This window comes from Sturnus vulgaris, chromosome 12 (assembly GCF_052056855.1).
Source record: "Sturnus vulgaris isolate bStuVul1 chromosome 12, bStuVul1.hap1, whole genome shotgun sequence".
Lineage (NCBI taxonomy): Eukaryota > Metazoa > Chordata > Aves > Passeriformes > Sturnidae > Sturnus > Sturnus vulgaris.
In genome coordinates this window covers 21,554,083-21,573,970 of record NC_142254.1, presented here as the reverse complement: position 1 = coordinate 21,573,970, position 19,888 = coordinate 21,554,083, and the positions used below count along the sequence as shown (strand labels likewise).

Below are 19,888 nucleotides of genomic sequence, written 5' to 3'. Positions count from 1 at the left end.
TCGGCGGCCCCGCCCCGGAAGCGCACGGCCCGTCCGGCCCAGACCCCGCCCCGGGCGGCAGCGACGGGAGGAGCGGGGCGGGGCCGAGCGGAGCGACGGGAGGGGCCGGGCCGAGCCGAGCGGGGCCGGGCCGAGCCGAGCGGGGCCGGGCCGAGCCGAGCGGGGCCGGGCCGAGCCGAGCGGGGCCGGGCCGAGCCGAGCGGGGCCGGGCCGAGCCGAGCGGGGCCGGGCCGAGCCGAGCGGGGCCGAGCCGGGCGCCCGCTGCCCCCGCCGGGGTCGCTCCAGGCCGGGCACCCCGAGCTCCGCGCCCTTCCACCAGCAAGAGGTGCCGAGTGCGAGCCGCGAGCCGGCCAGGCGGGGAAAAGGCAAAGCCGTGAACGCTGCAAACGCACCTGTCCCCGCTCGCCCTTCGCACAGCTCCAGGCTCTGTCACCATCCGCGCCCTGCAGCTGCAGGCTCAACAGCCGAACAGCACCATTCTCCTGCTGCTCTGCAGGTCCATGGCATAAGCTCTGCCACGTTTACTAGTGGCTGCTGCTAATAATGTCATCAACCACTAGTGATGTCATCATCTACCAACGACCTCGTCATAACACAGTTTACAAGAATTTGAGTATGTTTTAGGGCAGCCACTCTTTCTGATCCTGCAGCCACAGAATCAAGCAGGTTAAAAAAAGCCTGCCACCTACTCCACAGTAAAATTACATGTTTGAAAAGACATGAGAGATCATCGAGTGAAATGTGACTGTGACTAGAAAACACAAAGCAGGCACATGTGGGGACAGAGATATGACAACAATCCTTGTCCAAGAGGCACATGGAGTATGAAAGGGGTCTTTTAAAGAGCTCCCAGAGCAGGCGCCAAACACATTCTTTGTGTTCAGATTCCAACACACCTTTCTAGCACCCGGACAAGCATTGCTGCTCGTAACCAACACATTCTCTCTCAGAATGGTATTCCACAGGAACTGCTCAAGTGTTTTGCTATTGTCCACTCACCTTAGGTCTCCAAAATTTCCTGTAAAGTTCTTTCAAAATATGGCCTTATTGTTTTACATCATCTGACATTGCCAAGGTCAAACAATAATCAAAACATTATATCCCACTGTGTTTGCAGAAAGCAACAAGGCACCGTTTTAAATCATTGAATATTGACTCATTTTATTAGTCACTCATAATTTGTTTCAACCAAAAGACAATACACACAGCAGAAGTCTAATGCATCCCATGTAAATGTTTACATCTGTTAAGCTCCTCACTCACCTATGACTCAGCATTTACTTAAATTTTTCACATCTCAAAAATAGGTCTCCAGAATTTTGAGTGCCAACAGGCATACTGCCTCAAAAGCCATGTTTTTCACTTTAAATTTGGTGGGTTTGTTGGGGGTTTGCATTGTAGTAGTTCTTCGTTTGCCTTTTTTTCTCTATACTGTCAAAGAGGTGGGATGGGGCTCTGTGTAAAATTTAAATTGCAACATCACAAAAGAGAAAAGAATACACAGGAATAGAGTGAAAGTTAAAAGGGAAGCAGTCTAGTAGCTCCTTCCCTCACAGCCTCCAAGTAGAAAATGAACACACAGAAGTGCACCAGCGTCACTGCTGCCGCGGCTCACAGCCAGTACCTGCCTTAGGGAAGGCACCGCTGCCTTCCCCAGCTGCTTCGGTATCTTCTGGGTTATAGATCCAAGGTACTGTAAAGACACTCCCTTCACTGCTATTGCTTCAGTAAGTTGTTCAAGGCCATATTTTGTGCCAAGACCTGGACAAAGGCAACTTTTAGGACCTTTCCACGTCTCCTCCCCCTTCAGGCCCATTATGGCCTCTATTGTTTCTGCCATCTCTTGACTCTAAATACATTCACTTGGAAAAAAAGACATCCAATGTCTCCCAGTTCTGAAGCCTCCCGTGCAAGACACTAGTAAGATTAGCCATGAAGTCCATACCTTGCTGCCTTTATATCCCCCTTACACTGGAGCAAGAAAAACGTTGACCAGAGCTCTAAGAACTGTTTCACTCAACCGGCAGGAAGAGGACTCAGCATATGCTTGGAGTGCCTCAGCCATGTGAGTACTCTCCAGAGGAAAACCACAGCAACAGCACAGAGCTCGAAATGCACATGGGGGTGAAGGAGCAAGCAGCATTATCTGGTATTGCAGAGAGGGGAAGGTGTGAAGCCTTCTTGTGTAAGGTCAGCATCCATCCATCCCTTAGTGAGGAAAGCTCCAAGGACAACTGGATTGTTTGGCTGCTACAAAAGAGTACTTCATAGCCAAGGGATGGCTTCCTGCAAAACGTATTTTGGGTACACGCATTGCCTCCTCCAGCTCGACCGACTCAAATACATGACCAAATGCCCATTTCCCCACAGACAGTGCAAGGGCGGCTGAAGGAGCCAAGAACAGAAAGAATTCACCCTGCAAGCTTACCAGAGACAGAGAGCAAACCCCAGCTGCTCGAGGGGACAGAAAGCAAGCAGGACAAGAGGGACAAAATATACTGTTCCCAACTCTGCTGCAACAAATTGGCCAGGCAAGAGAGCATTTTCTTCTTCCTTCCCATCTAATTTCCTGTACCAGTGCTCTTTCCCAGCAAAACCAAAGGGAGAGTGAGGGATGCTGGCTTTCAGTAAGAGTGAACATGTACAACTCTGTGAAGAGGATGGGAGAGCTTATGAGGAGTTCAGGAACCAAGGCAAAGACTTCCCATTAGCTTTTCATCTGGGACACCTCCAGAGCTCACTGGGGTATGGATTTAACATGCTCAGTCTTCAACGTTGAGTTTGAGCCAGTGGGACAATGAATAGCCACAACTGCAGTGAAAACGATTAAGCTAAATGCTCAGCACCAGAAATGGACCCTGATTCAGCCATTTCCTGCAAAACTGCCTGCTTCATGATGCTTCTAGCTAAGCACAGGATTTATCTCACCACTGATAGCCAAGGTATGACCCTACCACAACCCAAAGTTAATCTTAAGGAAATCATACATTGTTCTTATAGCTCTTATAACCCTGCACAGATGCCAGTTCCAGGAGCTAAAAAGCTCTTTGCTAATTCAAAGGCCCAAACCAGTTCAACCGGTAAGGTAGCAAAAATACCCTTCAAGAAAAGATAAATTTACTCCAGTTACACATGGACCAGCACTTAAATCAGTGAGAGTCCTACATTATATTGCTTAATGCAGTTAAGACCAGACCGAACAACCCTCAGTGGCCTCCTGCTCCCAATTCAAAGGCAGAACAGGTCTTCAGTTTTCCCTAAGCACTTGGTGGATCACTCTTGCAAAATTTTTGGCAAGTTCAGGAGCCCAGTGTTAACACTTCTGTGGACACAAGAAGCTACGTCTAAGCTTGTCCTCGGAGCACTCAGTGATCTGGAAAGCCCTAGAACAGAACTGAAGCAGAAGTGCCCCACCTTCAGCTTACCAGCACACTCACAAATGAAGATCTAAGATATACCTTAAAGAGCACTGAACGTCTGAAGTTTGTCACACTATGCTTTTGTCTGTCTTACACATCACCTCCAAAGGACTGCCCAGAATCGCAGCACCTCCCACGAGTTCCCACAGGGACATGCCTGAACAGAGCTTTCTGCGAGCTCAGAGGGGTACCAACCACACCTTGCACCTTTGGATCCAAGTACTCAAACAACTGCCCTCTCTTCAAAACATAGCTTAGTTACTGTCAGTCTGAACCTGAACTGGCACATTATTCTGAAAGGGGAGCAAGGATCAACTAAGTAAAAAAAATGGGAAAAGGTCTCTTTAAACTGCATGGTCTTTATTTCAGTGCCAATATTACAGATACAACACAAATATCCCAGTCAGAAGTAACTCAAATGGAACCCAGGGGGGTCTACAACAGGCTCTGGAAATAAAATTTGCGAGAAGTTCTGGAATAACCAGGAAGAACAACTTTGCAGCATAGTCTCTGATGAGTCTCCCAGCAGGAGCAAAGCCTTTGCCCAGAAACTGGTCTACAAAATTGAGTGTGTCTTTTCTACCCATAAACCACAACTAACAGGTTGAAAGACTTTGAAACCGTATGTGGTAGAAAATCAGCTGCTCCTTTTATCTCTACATCTCTCATAACTCACTTCACTTTCTGGCGAAGCTACAGAAGACTCTGAATCTGCATGGCTGTGGCTACTGATGGAAGGAAAGACAATTCAGGTGTAAGGGCTTCATTTCCAAGTACAGCACCAAAACAATTTTACCAACTCTTACCAGCACCTCTTCTCCTGCACTGTGTCCCAGGTTTGCAGATGAACTCCAAAGGCCTCACTTGCTCTTGGTATGCAGCACATAACTAAGAAGTGGGTGTATACAATAATGCACTGAGTAGGTCATAAGAAGCCTCCAGCCCCTTAAGACCTAGGGGATATAAGAAGAAAGAGGCGGGGAGCCTGACATTCCCCAAGACCCCATCTGAGTCTCAGATGAAAATGCCTGAAGGAATCCAGTTAGAAATGAATGACAACACGCCTTACCCACCCTAGGGAAAAAAAGACAGCAGAAAGAAGGAGCAACTGCTCACTTGCTGCAGAGAGAAGAAAAGTTTCCCTGCTAGAAATTCCAGACTTCTCTTCCAACCAGGCTGTATTCCTTTTTGAGAGGGAAAGAGGGTGGGGAAGGGGAGAAGGGAATGTTGCTTCTGGCTGTGAATGCATGTGTGAGGGAGTGCAGAGTAGCCTCCACAAGCCGCCAGCCTCATCAGCAGAGGAGAGGAGATTAGTCTTAACAGATATGCTTCAAAGTCAGCAATCACTTCAGGAAAATTCCTCCTCATCAGCAGGTCTCATTTGTTCCCCATGCCCACGGTGCAGTTTGGGGGATTGCCAAGGATCACAACCTTCTTCCCAGAGTTCTTTTGATTGGGTGGGATGAGAGTAAGAATGGTGCCAGAGCCTCATTGCCAAGACTGAGGGGGGAAGTTGTTGACTTCTGCTAGATCCTGCATTGCTGAGCCCTTGTGATTATATGTCAACTTGATCCGCATACGTAGTTGTTGCTACAAGTGAAAAGGGGGAAACAAACACAAACAAAACAAATTCAGGTCTTCATTAAAGGTCACAGACTTTCACCTCATCCAGTTCCCCCACCCCCCAACCCCACAAATACTCAACACAGACTTTTCCTGACTGCAAGAACTTGCTGGGAGTGTGTGCAGGGTGAGCTATGACACTGCAGATAAATGCTCAATCTGGTAGGACATCAATTAGCCACTGTAGTTCTCAGATCACTCACAAGCTCTTAGAAAAGTTGCAGCACAGCTTCTACCCACATCTGAGTCTGCACTGGCCCTGCTCTTGCAAGCACTGAAGACCTTAAAACCAAAATTAACTGCGCTCAAATTCCTGTTAACAACAGAAGAAAGTAGGTGGCAGATCTTTGCTGCACTGCACTTGGGCTTGCAGGGAGAGATGGGCTGTCCATTCAATGCAGTAGTTTGGAAACTTCCAAGTACTGCACAGCTCAGCAGCACTGTGAAGGAAATAGCCAAATGGCAGTGTAAAGTGACTTCTGAGCTATTCCATCATTTAGTTACAGCAGAAGGCAATGCTCTTGGAGAGTCTGTTTCCTGTCTTTCATAGGCTGTCACCCGGATATGAGGTGGCCCTTAAAAACAGCTGGAGTATAGCATGCTCCAGTCAGGTTCCCTATTCTCCTCTCTCTCAAAAATCCAAAAGTAAAAAGCCAGAAGTTGACCATTTCTGTCTCTCTTCTCCATACCTACAGGCAAACACAAAAAAGGGACAGCAGAAGGAAGAAAGGAAGACAATGACTGCTTCAGCCAGGCTGAGGATAAAGAAGAGATGATGTATCACTAATAGATCAACATCATCACTGTCACTTTTTGCTTTATTTGGCATTTTGGAAAACTGGCCATTAGTTTCAATCCAGCATGATGGCTCTATTTTGCACTTCTGCACTCTGAGGTGTTCCTAGGAGTTGTAGCACTCCTACAAGAAAGCATGCCACTGCCCTAGGTGTGTTTCACTTTGTGGATCCTATTCTGGCACATTACAGGAAAACACCTAAATCCTCCAAAGTTCAGAAAATAACTTTCAAGGTGATCTTTGAAAGGTGCTCTACAGCTTCACAGATAAACTGGTATCAGATGTATATAAGACACAGAATAATTAGTCTTGTGGCTTAATATAGGCAGAGGTGAGCAGACTACGTAGAAATAAAGGGAGATGCATGGAAACCACAAAAATTTGCACTAGAAGACTGCCATTCAGTGAAATTTGGGGTGAAACTTGTGAATTATTTTCTCACTTGCACATCAATCTAGCAGAAACACTTTACATCTAGAGAAGTACATAAGTTTTAACCTATGAAAAGCTTCAGATGTTTTAAGTTCTCAGAGTAATTTAACATCATAAGGCTGTCTCAAAGGAGAAAATGTGATCTCAATTTTATTTTTCTTTCTGATGCCATCTGAGCACTTGCAAACCCTCTTAAGGAGGAAATGTGGGCCGCATCCCTCCCTCCCCTCAAATCTGTTGCGTCCTAGTCTTGAAGCCTGTCTCTGAAAGCTGTAAAGTAAATGGAATTACGATTATATCACACCTAAAGACTATTTCCATCAACTTTTTAAAACTATACTCATCACATTAAAAACAAATGAGACTACTTGACAATTTTAAGAATATGGATCAAGCTGCTTTTTTATGTAAAAACATTTAATTGATACCACTGCAGACAGGAAGAACAAATGTTGAATATCTTTATGTGTCAGGATCTTGCCTCCCAAACATCACTTTTACAACCCACAGAAACACTAGGTTAAGCTCCTCTGGCCATTTTAAATCTTAACAACCACTGTGATGCAAGATGTGAATGAATTCAAGGTAGCAAAGCTGTTAAACTGCTTTAGCAGTATAACCAAATAGAAAACCAAACCTGTGTTCCAGAACCTCCTGTGTTTTTCATAACTTTTCCCTAACTCTAACTGAAGTGACTGCCAAGAAAAACATATCGTTCACTACCATCTCTCCCTACCTCTCATCAGAGATGCATCCCTGACTGGCACTAAATTGATGATTACAAGACAGTATCTTTAACAGTTCTTCTTGGAATCACTCACCTTCTGTGGATTCAGGACTTTAATGACCTGTGTGATGGTCCCAGAGTTAAATGCAGGGATGACACTGCTGCTGGGAGACAGAAGCTGCAGCTGGAATGTCTGAAAACAGCAAAAAGAAAACAATTTGATGCATAATCAAGTAAAAAGTGACTTGCTTGCACTGAAAGAAAGCAAGGAAAATTCAAAGTTCTGTTTCTGGCCCTGAATAAGCAGTTCTTGAATTCCTTATCTTGCTGCTCCCTACGAACAACACATTCATTGGCCCACCTGCTTTCTATGCAAGTAGGATCCAGGTAACACAATTAAGAGGAGGTGAGGGCTTACTGCAGTGTACCAAGATGAACAGCAATGCTTCCTTCCATGTGTTGCACTCAGAGGAACAGTCAGCACACCTGTAACTTCAGGAGGCCTGTTCTTTCCCTGATTCCTTCCTATGGCAGGTGTAAAACCTACCTGAATCCAAGTTAGAGGAATACCAATTCCCAAATTTGGAGAGCAACTACTAATTTCCCATATTTGGAGAGCATTCCAGTCACATGCTACTTCACTAGTCTGCTCTGCTATAAACCAGGCAATATCTGTCTCTCACATTTCGTGTTGCAGCTGAATGCAGGGGAAACAATTCACTTCTTTAAATGAGGACTGCCATTAATCACCATATTGTGACTAACTTTAATTTTTATAAGCAACTAATAGCTTCAAAATATTTTTTCTTTCATGCATTCATAGCTCCCAAGAACACAGTATATTTCTTAAAAATTAATAAAGGGTACAGTTAGTGTCTCCAAAATACTGGTTTTGACCCAAATGTTTTTTCTGCCTGAGGTTTAGCCATTTTTCTACAAAGTGGAGATTTTAAAACATGATTTTGTCCAAGCAGATGTGGTCCAATTTGTTTGGAATACGAGTTCTGTTGCATTTACAACAGGTACTTTCAGACTGGAAAGAGATGACCAAACTGGGCACTAGGAGAAACCTGGAGCAGTTCTCAGCCCTGTTAACCTTGCAAGTTTCTATCTACATGAAGGCACCAATCAGGAAGTGTTTGCAACTGGCCCTCAACTTCTCACTGTAGTTGCCCTAAGTGGCTCTACCTTTGGTACTGCAGCTTGGAAAACAAAATCTGTCATATCCAGCTCTGTGCTGTTGGAGGCCTGTATCGTGATTACAGTGACACTAGGGTTGGTGTTCGACCTCTCAAAGGTGAAGTCAATCTTCAGCCCATTCTTGTTGTATGCAGTAATGGAGGGGATTCCTGTAGGAAACAAAAAAGCAGCATATGTACAGAATCTGGAGATCATTCTCTATATCATAGTATGCATTTACTTCACCCCAGATTCTTCTGAAAATTAAACACATCCCCTTGTGCTCCAGTATCTATGCCACACTTTCAAATTGCCTCCCTTTTAAAATTTTTTTAAAATTTTTTTTTTAATTTATTTTTTTACTATTCCTTGTTTCCTCTTCTAGATGAGTGTTGGGGCACTTTAGGCAAAGGATTTACATGTCCCTAACCTGCAGCAATATCATTGAAGAGAGGCTGAGATATAAGTCCATCGAGCAGGAACGGAGGCTGTGCTATCTGGGGCGCAGGGGCAGATACTGGAGAACCTACAAGAAATGTTGAAGGATTAATACTTTGCTGTCAGGAAATGAAGAGTAATTACTCCTTTGCCGAAGAGTGACTGCTGCATATTGCGTTTCTTTACATGAAGTTCTATAAATCACCTGTGTTATCATCCTCCCCTTCTTTGCTTTCAAGAATTGGCTCCTCTTGCAGTAGCAAGCATTCAAATGGAATTAATTCCTCACATCTCACAGACCTCTCTGGAAGGGCTCATAGCATTCCCAGACTCAGGTGTAAAAATGCTCAAGTCTCACCAGCCAATCATGCAGAATTAACCTGTGACTTTATACCCTGACTCCCACCTGTACACTAATACGGATCTTGGTAGGAGTAAGTGAAAAACTAGGACTTAAAAGACAATGAAGAAGTAGCCCACCCTCATCCCATCCCAGGGATGAGAATGTAGACTTCTAAGAAATGCAGCCTGCTCACCTGTTAGGTTGAGGTCTCCCAGGAGGTCAAGCAGCTCCCCACCAGCAGAGGCTGGCTTGGTTGTAGGTGCAGTGGGAATTACAGGTGTTATATCACTTCCCCCCAACAAGTCCAATAAATCATTTGCCTAATGAGAGAGTGGATGTAATACTTACATATATTCAACGTTCTGCTACTTTCCCTTGCAAATGCAGTGTATTCTATTTGTTCTCAAACTGAAGACCACCAGAGCTGATAGCCAGTTAACGGGGTTCTTAGCTTCACTGTGATCCCATGCCCCACAAGAAATCTAGTTCCATGTTTGAGGGACCAAAAAGATAGGGAAGGACTGGGTTCATGCACACTAAGACAGGCAGGAGAATCACGAAATATTCTGAGTTGGAAGGGACCCACAAGAATAATTGAGTCTAACTCTAAAGTGAATGGCCCAGAAGAGGATGAAATGCACAACCTTGGCATTATTAGCATTAGCATTATATTAGCTAATATAACCAACTGATACAATCCCACCCTGCTCCTGAGCAGCCTACAATGACCTGTCCCACACACCTGGACACTAGAGCCATCAGAGTAGAACAATGATACAAGCATCACCAGTCAGAAACAGCAGAGAAGCAGAGAGGGTGAGGGAGATGGTCTCAGCTTGCTGCTGGCACTGGCCAGAACTGGTCTGACAGGCAGTGGAAATTTACCCTGGGTCAGTTTCTGTTACCTGGTTAGCAGGCTGCAATCCAGAGGGTGGAGGTTTGGTTTCCAGTACTGCTGTCTCTGTCTCTCCATTGGTCTGTACAATCTCAGCAGGGCCATTTGTGGTGACTTTCTCCATTACTGGCATTCTCTCAAGCAGTGCTGGCCTGAAAGAAGCTGACATAGTTACACTGTGCCATCTTCCTGGATCCCAATCCAAATACTTAGACATTCAAGAGCTGATATATATATAGGACAACCTGCCTTTTCCCTTGAGCTCCAATGCAGGACAACTGCAAGACTGCATGACAGTTTGAGGTGGTCAGAAGCAATTCCTGGCATTCTGTGCCAGTGTAAATACACCAACTGATAGCTAAAAGACAAACAAGCCCTCCTGTTTCCTGCTTCCCCTCAGTACCTGACAAGCTCAGGCTCAAAGCAGGACAAATGCTTTGGCACAGAGAGTCTCTGATCACAGAACCATAACATAGGACACATTAAGTCCTTAGAACACTTGTTAACCCTGTAGAAGGGGAGGGATTCTAGTTCCTCTGTAATCCTAACAAAAATCACCGAAGTTCTCACAGCACACCATCATCCACAGGAGATCAGGGCAGATAATGATCCTTTTCAAACACCAAATCTCTATCAGCACTTACCTCATGTGATCATATTTCTTGAAAAGTGCATTATACTCCACAGCTCTCTGCTGTAGCTCCACATCAATGCTGCTGCCATAGATGGAAACTACCTTCTTAATGCGACTGTTGGGGGCAAGGGAAAACAAACACCATGGAGTTAGCAGCAATAAGCAAGGGATTAGCATGTGCCATCCTGAAGATGCTACCTAGTCTCTGTTCAACAGGAGTCCCATGTAACTCATGTAAAACAGCAGTATCCATGTAACATACATATATATGAACTGTCCCTTCATAAAAGCATCAGCAGGTGATTAATACATCACCTTAGGGTATAGCATGAAAAAGCTCAACTACCCACACTGAGAAGTACCCAAGTGGAAAAAAGGATATTTTCCCTCCATCATCTAAAAAAGGAACCGGAGAGAACAGTCCACTGAAAGTAAGGATTCTCCTCCCTCTAACGGGTTCTCAAGAAACAGCAACATGGATTAAGTCCCCATACAGCAGAGGGCATGCCTAGAGAATACCCACAGCAGACATCTTCCACCCTGTGAGCAAAGGAGGACTGTGAAAGTAGCAAGTAACATGATGACTGTCGTTAATCGCAGAAGCAGAACATGTTCAAGGAATACTCTTACTGAAGACAACTTATATCAATATATTTTCAGCAAAGCCCTGTGCACTATACCACCAATGGGAACTCACTTGACAGTGCAGGTGAACCTTGTGGAAAGCTTCATGATGGCAGTGAGAGCATAGCCTCGTGTCACAGATGCAGACATATTAGATATCAGGACGCTTTCTAAAATATCAAGAACTTCATCCTCTGTTACCTGAAAACGTACAGCAAGGTTAGGCTAAGACAGAGAGGACCTTACAGCAAGCCTTCCAGACCATACTGTAAAAGCCTGTCTCTTGCCTAATGGCCATGCCACACCTCCTCTACAACTCTGAGCCTGTAGTATTATGTTCAGAGCATGAGAGACATGCATGCAGGTGGAGATCTTATGAGTTTTAAAATACAATTCCTGTTTCACACATCGAAGAGTGGGTTTATCACTGCAACACACTGCTAAGACCCTAGCAGATTTCTTCCAATTCAGTTAGATTTGAAACCACACCACTCTGCCAGTTGTAGCAGCACTCCACATATCCAGTGTTTACACAGTCCATGCCTGCAGCAGGGGAAGGAGGTTCCTGTCCAGGGTCCATAACCGTCATAGACATCAGTGATAGGGAACTGGTGAAAGCACTCCCTTCACCTAGCCAGCATCAAGAGGGTCCAGCCTTAGCCAGATGTGCAGTGGCAGTTCTTTCCCAAGCTATACCTGTATTGGTTCCTCCTCTTCACACTGACCAGACACCAGAAGATCTCCATACTCTCCTATGCACCAGGATGCAACTTGTACCAGGGGTTGCTGTTGGAAGAAAAACCAGAGAAGGCTCAGAGATAAAAGGCTGCCCGCATGATAAATTAAACCATCTGCATTTCCAGGAGCAAGCTTAGCCTTCCACAGTGGAAGAAATAGGAATATCTGATTAGATCAAGAATTCCATGAGAGAATTGGAGAAACCAAAACCAACATGAACTGATAGAAGATGTGCCTGCTCAGCAGGTCTCCCTTGGAGCCACGTGATGTTGGCTTTCCCTGAGATGCTTAGTAAACATGATAACTGCAGTACAACAAAGAAACCAAAGCCGGCTGCATTTGGTTTTACCTGGGAGTAATCTCCAAGGATGGCTTTGTAGAGTCTCTGCACAGTGTAGGCATGCATCTCCACACTATTAGTTATTAACTGGATCAGATTGGGAACAGCATCATCACGAACATAACTTCCTGCCTGCAAGAACAATTGTGATGTCTTACTATGGACCTTCTTAAGTAACAGACAGCAGCTGTGATACCCTTCACAAAACCACCTGATGTGCCTGGAAATAAAAATCAATTCTTCCATCCATGAACACTTTATGATTGACTTTGAGCAACCTCAGGGGGGCAGAAGTACAGGACAACATATTTACCAACAAATAAAACTATACTCAGAAATCCACACTACAAATAACATGAAACTGCAAGAGGATAGAGTGCAGAAATGAACACAACTTCATGAGTGGTTTATCTAGCGGACAAGAAAAGGCAATTCCTTTACTGAAGAAAATCATCTGAGAGAAATTCTAACAGCCAACCTTCCAATGGAAATTAATTCACACTTCAGGCGAATCTGCTTCTCTGTTTCAGGATAACAAAAAAGCACCCCAGCCAGGCTTACTTCTTGATGAACTGCTCAAATGTAAACACTCAAACTGATAAAATCCCTTCCCTCTCCTTTGCCTGACAGAACACACTGCCTATCTAAGTTACCAAGATCTCTTCCATAGGTTGCCAAAGCACTACTCCAGTTCCACCTCAGCTGAGATGTTTACAGATAAAAATCAAGTAGATAAAGAGTAATAATTAAACCCAAAGAAGGTGAACTAGAAGCCTGTTGACACAGTTTTAAAAAACTTGGAGTAATTCCAAGAAACTCCTTCACCGTCTTTCTTTTTGCAAGTCACTTGAGGCTGCATTCACTCTCCTCTAAAAGTACTGTATATTGAAATCAAACAGTACAAGAATTGTCCTTAGAAACAAATACAATAACTGCAGTAGAAATACTGTTAAACACTGTTACTCTTGTGTGCTTCTGAAATAGTACAGTTCTTCTAAAAAAAAAAAAAATCACTCAGTGATCCAAGGCAGCCAGTCAGAAATATGCAAATTCAGTAAATGTGACTAGCATAAGTACACTTCCTCTATGTATTTTAGCATTTGTTATCTGCCAGCCTTTAGAACCATCTCCAACTTGATGGTGAGTAACTTCCTCCAGATTTAAGAAAATTTTACGTAGTCACACACAAGAGAGGTGATTTCACTTACCGTTGTTAAGACTCTCATAATTGTGTCTATGTGCCAGCGCTTGGAAGGAGCATATCTGACAAAATTAAGAAAACAAGTTAGAGCAGTAACTGCCAGTCTTCAACACCAGTAAGAAACCCACCATCATCAGAACCTCCCCTTTCAGTTACTGCTTGGCCCACTGCTTCATGAGGAAGGACACCAATACTGAGGGAGGGCTACAACTGACAAACCACACAGAAATCAGCAAACAGAAAAGAAATGAATCCACACGTTCTCTCTTGGGAGTAAGCAGGGAGAGAAACAACACACAAGGTGTTCACAGTCCCGAAGATGTACCAAAAATTTCCAGCAAGTAAAAGAACTCCATACTTTTCAGCTGCAAGAAATATTCCAGATGCACAGTCTGCCTTGAACTCTGGTTCACAAGAATCTAGGAAATACAGTAACTCCTTCATCATTCCACGGACATTGTTCCCGTTAACAAGAGCAAAACTGAGTTCCATTGCACGCCTAGGGCAAGAGACAGAAAACCAAGAACATCAAGTCACTTCACCTAGTGAAGGAAGTAAAAATACCAAGTCCAGCTACAAAAATACAGTTACCTTTTAATTAAGAAGGTATCAATACCTACTGATCCTGTGAGAACAGCCCTCCACATTTAAAGTGCAGTATTTTTTTGTTCATAGGCAGACAAACATCCACTCACCAAAAAATTAAGGGGAGTGGGGCTATGGGGTGTTCTAGAAACATCTATCCATATGTTAAAGATATCTGAAAGATATTACTACCCTTAAGCTACTTTAGAAGTTTTTTCATGTCTCCAACTAGTTCCCAACCCCTTACACCCGACTCTACTGGGTTACAAGTTTTCCATGTTTATGTTTAAAATTTCAGTCACTTTATAGCAGATATAGCAATACTGCAGCTGTGCAGGAGTACAATGGAGTCTTTATACAAGGCATTTATTGCTTACCTTCAGTCATAGTACATGTTTCATTTTGTCACGGAGCTCTTAATCATGTAGTTTAATCAAATCAAGCAGACCCAAAGACTTTAATTATATGGCAAAGCCATTCTGAATTACACTACATGGACCAAAGATGAACTGCACCAGTTACAAGATGATGAGCAGAGGCCATGCTTCAGATAACCAAAACCAGGTATCATGTCTTTCCCTCAAGTCCTTGAACCTTGCTGCGTGGGGACTCTGGCACATATCCAGTCAATATAAAGCTTCAATGAAGACAGTGCATTGTCAGCAGCACGAGTGTCAGCATGGCAACATCGTGCTCTGCTGATGGATCACTCAAAGGCTTCATCCTCCAACAGCACTCAGACATGAAGCTCAGTTGTTTGTGGCATACCTGTGTTTTCCTAGCAGGCACCAATAATATATTTTCATGGCCTTCTACCCAAAACCTAGATAAGGCTTTGCTGTTCCACAACCAAGCCCCATGCTGGCTCTGACACCAAACAGCAATGGCAGCCTTATTTGTTCAGCATTTAAGATACAAATTTGTGGTTTGGGATAGACTGCAACTGTAAAAAGAGATTACATGATACCCGTTACATAGCAGTTTAAAGTAAGTTTCAGAAGCAAGACAAATCCAAATTCTTTCCTGTTATACTCATATCAGTCTGAGCAGTGCTGTTACAAGAATCTAGAGCTGATTCAAGGATGGGCTTAAGTTTGAAGAATGACTATAAGAAGAATCTATAGTGTACCTGATCAGTTTGAGTAGATGGAAAAGAAGAGGTTGAACAGTTCTGAAGGTATATTTGTGTGATGAGCGCTCAATGAAATGCTGGTGTATAGCAGAGAGATTCTATGAAATGCGGCAAGAAAAATGCTGCTATCTCCAGCACTGCATGTTGCATACTGCACTGAGCCCAGACCTTTCTTTGTAACCCAATTACAGAAAGGATAAGGAGGAGGAGGAGAGTTCTAAAGAAAGAAGGAATCAACAGCCTGAAAGAGTCAGAGCAGCCTTCCACAGAGGGTGGGCAAAAGTGAGACCAAACAGTTCAAGAATTTCCATGAGTGACAGAAACAGGAGAAGGTTACTATCATGAGTAAAAGGTACATAACTGCAGTAATGAGAATAAACTAGAAGAAATTAAGTCAGAGTACAAGACAAAAACTATTTCTCTAGTGAGAAGTAAGGTTGCAAGCTTGCCCAGAGAAGCATCAACACATCACTATTTAAATGACAAACGAACACCAAGAATGATAAAAGGATGTGATTTGTACGCAAACTGTTTTAGCAATCAAGTTAAGTCTGAATTCTACCACTCCCGAATATACCAATACATTATTTGGACGACTTAATACTGCTTCAAGACAACATGGCACTGCCCATTCATCTGGAAAAGGAAACCAACGTGGAGCACATCAGAGTAGGTTTGATCATAATCATAGCACATAGAGGCTTTCCATCTCACTGAGAGCACACAAATCTAATCTCCACTGATACTGCATTTTGGAAAAATCCAGGCAAAAAGAATTAATTTTTTCCCCATGAAATTTAACAGCATTTACCAAAGAATGTGGGTGTACATCTTCATTATCTTGTTTAAATTATGGAACCATATTGTACCTTCATAGTAGTCTCACTTACAGTTCCCCAGGATTATCATCATTTTCCCCTCTGTTCTGCTCACTGTCCATAGACTGCCAACCTTAAGAGTCTATTCCACTGATAATGTGTTTACCTTTTAATTGAGACATCCAGGTCCTTCAGGCAGTCCACAATGGTGCTTCGGTGCCGCTGTACTGCATTATGGTCTGTCTGCACAGTTTTCAATAATGACGTCAAAGCTACATATCTGCAACCAGGACATCCGGTCATCAGTAGCTGACACAGACATTTAATTTCTATGCACAGACACTGTCCCCTTGCCCCAAACCTAGTCTTATTTTGCAATAGGATAGAATTCTCTTGTACTTGGTAATGAATGGAAGTCCTATAGGGGACTTCCTGGCCTATCTTCACAGGTGAATTACCACACTAAATTGTAATATGCCTAACAACACTGCTGCCCAGACAAGCAAGCACCTGTCCCAAGCACCTTACATTCAAACTAGCATCAGTCAAAATTCCCAGGGCTAGAGTCTGAAACCCATATAATGATTTGCTATCCAACTGCTTAGAGATGATACTCAATTCTAGCAGTTTCAGCAATTCCACATCCTGATTAATAGTGACCAGAGCAGAAATAAACTCCTTTGTTGTCATCAGCATACAATCAGAAAAATCAGTCTTTGCCTAATTTGCTACATCTCCAATGTCAACTCTGATTTGAATAGCACCACAGATCACTTGGGATAAGGCAGGAGAAAAATATGAACCTGATTAAGAAATCACATGTTGAGAAAAAAAATCATACATTCCAACTTATCAATTAAGAAGGGCAGGGACACAGTTAAGATTTGCACAGAGGAAAGAACACACCAAGAAAAAAGCAAGCTCAACAGCCACACTAACCCCAAGAGCAGTGATCCTAACATGGTCTCCTGGAAAGCTTTACTTCAGCATCATCTTTGTGCAATTGCTTCTCACACGTTTTAAATTGAGTGTTGTCAAAACACACTTTGTACAACTTACCTAATATTTTTGTCGTTGTTTAATAAGAAACGGCCTAGGATGTTAATGGCTAAGACCTGCAGAAAGAGTTGGGAAGATCAATGATCTAAACGGGGTGCTAGTCATCTTCATCATTTCATGATGACTTCAAAAGGCAACATGTCAAAACTAGAACATTGCAGTTCTTAGCCAAAAAGAACTCTAGAAGCTACCTAAGCAGAGGAAATGCTAAGAGGTGCATCGCAGGCTCCCACTTGCACTCAGGACATGCACTCTGCAGGAAATTTTGCCTTTTGTTATTTTAAAAAACCCGAACACCCACCCTCCTCCAAAATGAGCACCCTTTCTGCAAAGGCTACAGTCTTATCTAGAGTCAGATGCAGAGCTGTGTTTTGGTGAAACAACCATGCTTCACATCATCCACGCAAATTACTCTAATACAATCCTGGGAAAAAAAGAAAGGCCATAGCAAAGGCAACTTACTCTCAGGCCGCTCTCAGATTTTATATCCATAATAGTCAGCACAGTTTCATAGAGAATGGCATTTCCCACATTTTTACTTGTTTCTGTATTAGTGGCAACCTGGAGAAAGGAAACAAAATAACTTCAACGAATTCAAAGCAGAGCCCCTTTGTGCTGCTCTACAGAATAGGCAGCGAAAGTAACCAACCCTTACAAAACAGCATCACACTTCTGAACGTGTATCTCTTTCAACAAAATTTCACTCGCATGGCAAGCAGCTGTATCCTCACTAGTGTGGCTGAATCCAAATTATTAACAAACTAAGATGAAGTTTAAATCAATCATCAACCTTGCAGACCTTACCTGTGCAAGTATATCATTCATTGCTTCACTAGAATCATCATCATTTCTCCCTAAAATTCTTAGTAACCGCAGGATTCGTACCTATTTGATAAAATAAAGAAAAGCTTGGATGACATGGGGTCATAGTGGCAAAAAAGAAAAACAGGCTGCTGATTTTCACTCTTGAGCAAAATGCTAATCCCAGGTAAGAACTTTATCAACAAAAACAGGCTTCTGCTGTGCTTATTTTCTTCCCACTAGCCAGAACTGTTCAGAGTCCCTTTGCTACCAGGCACAGCCTTCTAAAACCAACACATGCTACTTCTCTCTTTTGTCACATAATGTGATAAAGCACTACAACTGCTGGTTAAACTAAGGCAGGTGTCTTTCACTAGGGCAGATGAACAGCATTTGCACAATCAGCTCAAAGGAAGACCAAAAAAGCCTTAAAATCAACAGAGGTGTGGCAGTAACCACCTAATCACATCTAAGGCTCAAAACACAGTCCTAGAATTAAAGCTATCAGTGACTGTTTGCATCAGTTCTTACCTGCAAAAAGGGGTCACTGATCCCAGACACATCATGCTCTGGTGAATATCCAGACATGATAAGGTTCTTCAGAATACGAACTAATTGGGGAACAAGCTGTGAAGAAGAGAGTTGTCCTATTAGGGTACCGTTGTTTTCCTGGTCTCAGCTTTGAAGCACAGGTCCAAGAACAAATCTTGTATTTGAAAGCAAGTCAATCTCTGGATTCTTCCACATAGTTCAACCTGCACACCTAGAGCTGCTGCTGTATGAATACCTACAGCTTGGCTAAGACACAACTAGAAACAGTTAAGCTGGGACCAGAGCACCATATTGTACCTTTAAAGTAGTAAATCTACATTTGTGGTATAGCACAAGAAGAAAAACAGCCTAGTTTCCCTGTCATCTCCTTTTGTTCCTACCTTTGCTCCTCAGGAACTACATGCTCCTCTGAAAACATGCATTTCATAAAACACACAAACAAAATGAACCCTGAACTTCCTGTATCTGCCTTAAAGAGGAAACCGAAGGGTGCTGCAACATCTACTCTCCAGACATAGTAACAAAAAAGTGGAGCATTCCTGGAACCCTTATTCACATTTGCTTTGCCTTCCAACATGCATGAATTATCAGGACTGAGGACAGAACAAAGGGAAACATTGCAGCCACGGTGACTAGTTGAGGGCCACTTCCCTCATCTTGTGGAGTACAAATTATACCCATGAAGACTATCAGCACTGCAGCTGGACTGGGTAGCTCTTCGCAGCACAGAAAGCCTTTACAGCCTCTTACAGACAGTTAACTAACTGTGCTGCTCCCTTCTGAGAATCACCCCAAGCTGCCCCATGATTCAGACAAAGCCCAGTTTGTGTTAAGAAGAAAGCCCAGGGCTACAACTTGCACACAAAGAAAAAAAAAAAAAAATCTGTAAAGTATTCCTCAAACGAGGGAAGGCTTGAGGAAAGCAGGCTGATGTCACAGACGGCCATAACTGAGATTCAGGGCTGCCATGGTCGTAGAGGTTTAGTGACAAGACTAGCACACAAAAAGCATTAGATATGTACAGATGATCTAAGCATGTGGCATCAATCACAACTGTGTCATTCAGAGGCACTGCCTCATAAGGGACAAACATCTACAGATTCAAGGCAAACATGCATCATCTAGAAAAATTAACTCTTACCTTTTCATTCTAACTCAGCAGGATTCCAAACAGACAAAAGGGACAAAACAGACGAAGCAAGTATTAGGGACAGGTCAATGTTATACCATTCACAGCATAAGAACTACAAGAAATAGCTAGAAAGAATGCACCTAGTAACAAAATTTTGTTGACTCGGCTCTTCTCTCTCTTCCCACAACTATCATGTTAAACGAGCAATTAAGTAGCAGGGATGGTACCTGCAAAACGAACCTCATCTGACTTTTTTTCCTGCTTCGACATTTACAATCAAGGCAAGGGAAGATGCATGCCAAAATGCTAGGATGCACCAAAGAATTTTTAAATCCCTAATGATATAGGCAAGTCAAGGAAGAAAGTAAATTAGGCATGCAAATAAACAAACACCTTTAAGACTTTTCAGAGGAGCAAACG

At 43.3% G+C, this 19,888-nt stretch overlaps 1 protein-coding gene and 1 non-coding gene across 4 annotated transcripts in view; both read right to left on the bottom strand.

Moving 5' to 3' along the window:
* Positions 1-3,758: 3,758 nt before the first annotated feature.
* The window catches only part of AP1G1 (adaptor related protein complex 1 subunit gamma 1), a 34,350-nt gene continuing 18,220 nt past the window's right edge, over positions 3,759-19,888 (bottom strand). Inside the window, exons 7-24 of one of the 3 annotated variants that reach the window (XM_014889527.2) lie at positions 19,478-19,486; positions 18,316-18,411; positions 17,788-17,868; positions 17,446-17,544; positions 16,984-17,039; positions 16,091-16,204; positions 13,748-13,888; positions 13,397-13,451; positions 12,198-12,320; positions 11,807-11,896; positions 11,184-11,311; positions 10,497-10,601; positions 9,863-10,004; positions 9,151-9,277; positions 8,607-8,702; positions 8,186-8,346; positions 7,092-7,190; positions 3,759-5,009 (exon numbers count right to left, since the gene is read on the bottom strand). In XM_014889527.2, coding sequence (XP_014745013.1) covers positions 4,908-5,009; positions 7,092-7,190; positions 8,186-8,346; positions 8,607-8,702; positions 9,151-9,277; positions 9,863-10,004; positions 10,497-10,601; positions 11,184-11,311; positions 11,807-11,896; positions 12,198-12,320; positions 13,397-13,451; positions 13,748-13,888; positions 16,091-16,204; positions 16,984-17,039; positions 17,446-17,544; positions 17,788-17,868; positions 18,316-18,411; positions 19,478-19,486 — 1,824 coding nt within the window. In that variant the 3' untranslated portion in view covers positions 3,759-4,907. The remainder of the gene's footprint in view (positions 5,010-7,091; positions 7,191-8,185; positions 8,347-8,606; positions 8,703-9,150; positions 9,278-9,862; positions 10,005-10,496; positions 10,602-11,183; positions 11,312-11,806; positions 11,897-12,197; positions 12,321-13,396; positions 13,452-13,747; positions 13,889-16,090; positions 16,205-16,983; positions 17,040-17,445; positions 17,545-17,787; positions 17,869-18,315; positions 18,412-19,477; positions 19,487-19,888) is intronic. The other 2 variants (XM_088172188.1, XM_088172189.1) reach the window with 2 other exon arrangements.
* On the bottom strand, positions 14,625-14,711 carry LOC148222435 (small nucleolar RNA SNORD71). The gene has a single exon (XR_015806406.1). It is a non-coding gene; the product is annotated as a small nucleolar RNA SNORD71 (small nucleolar RNA).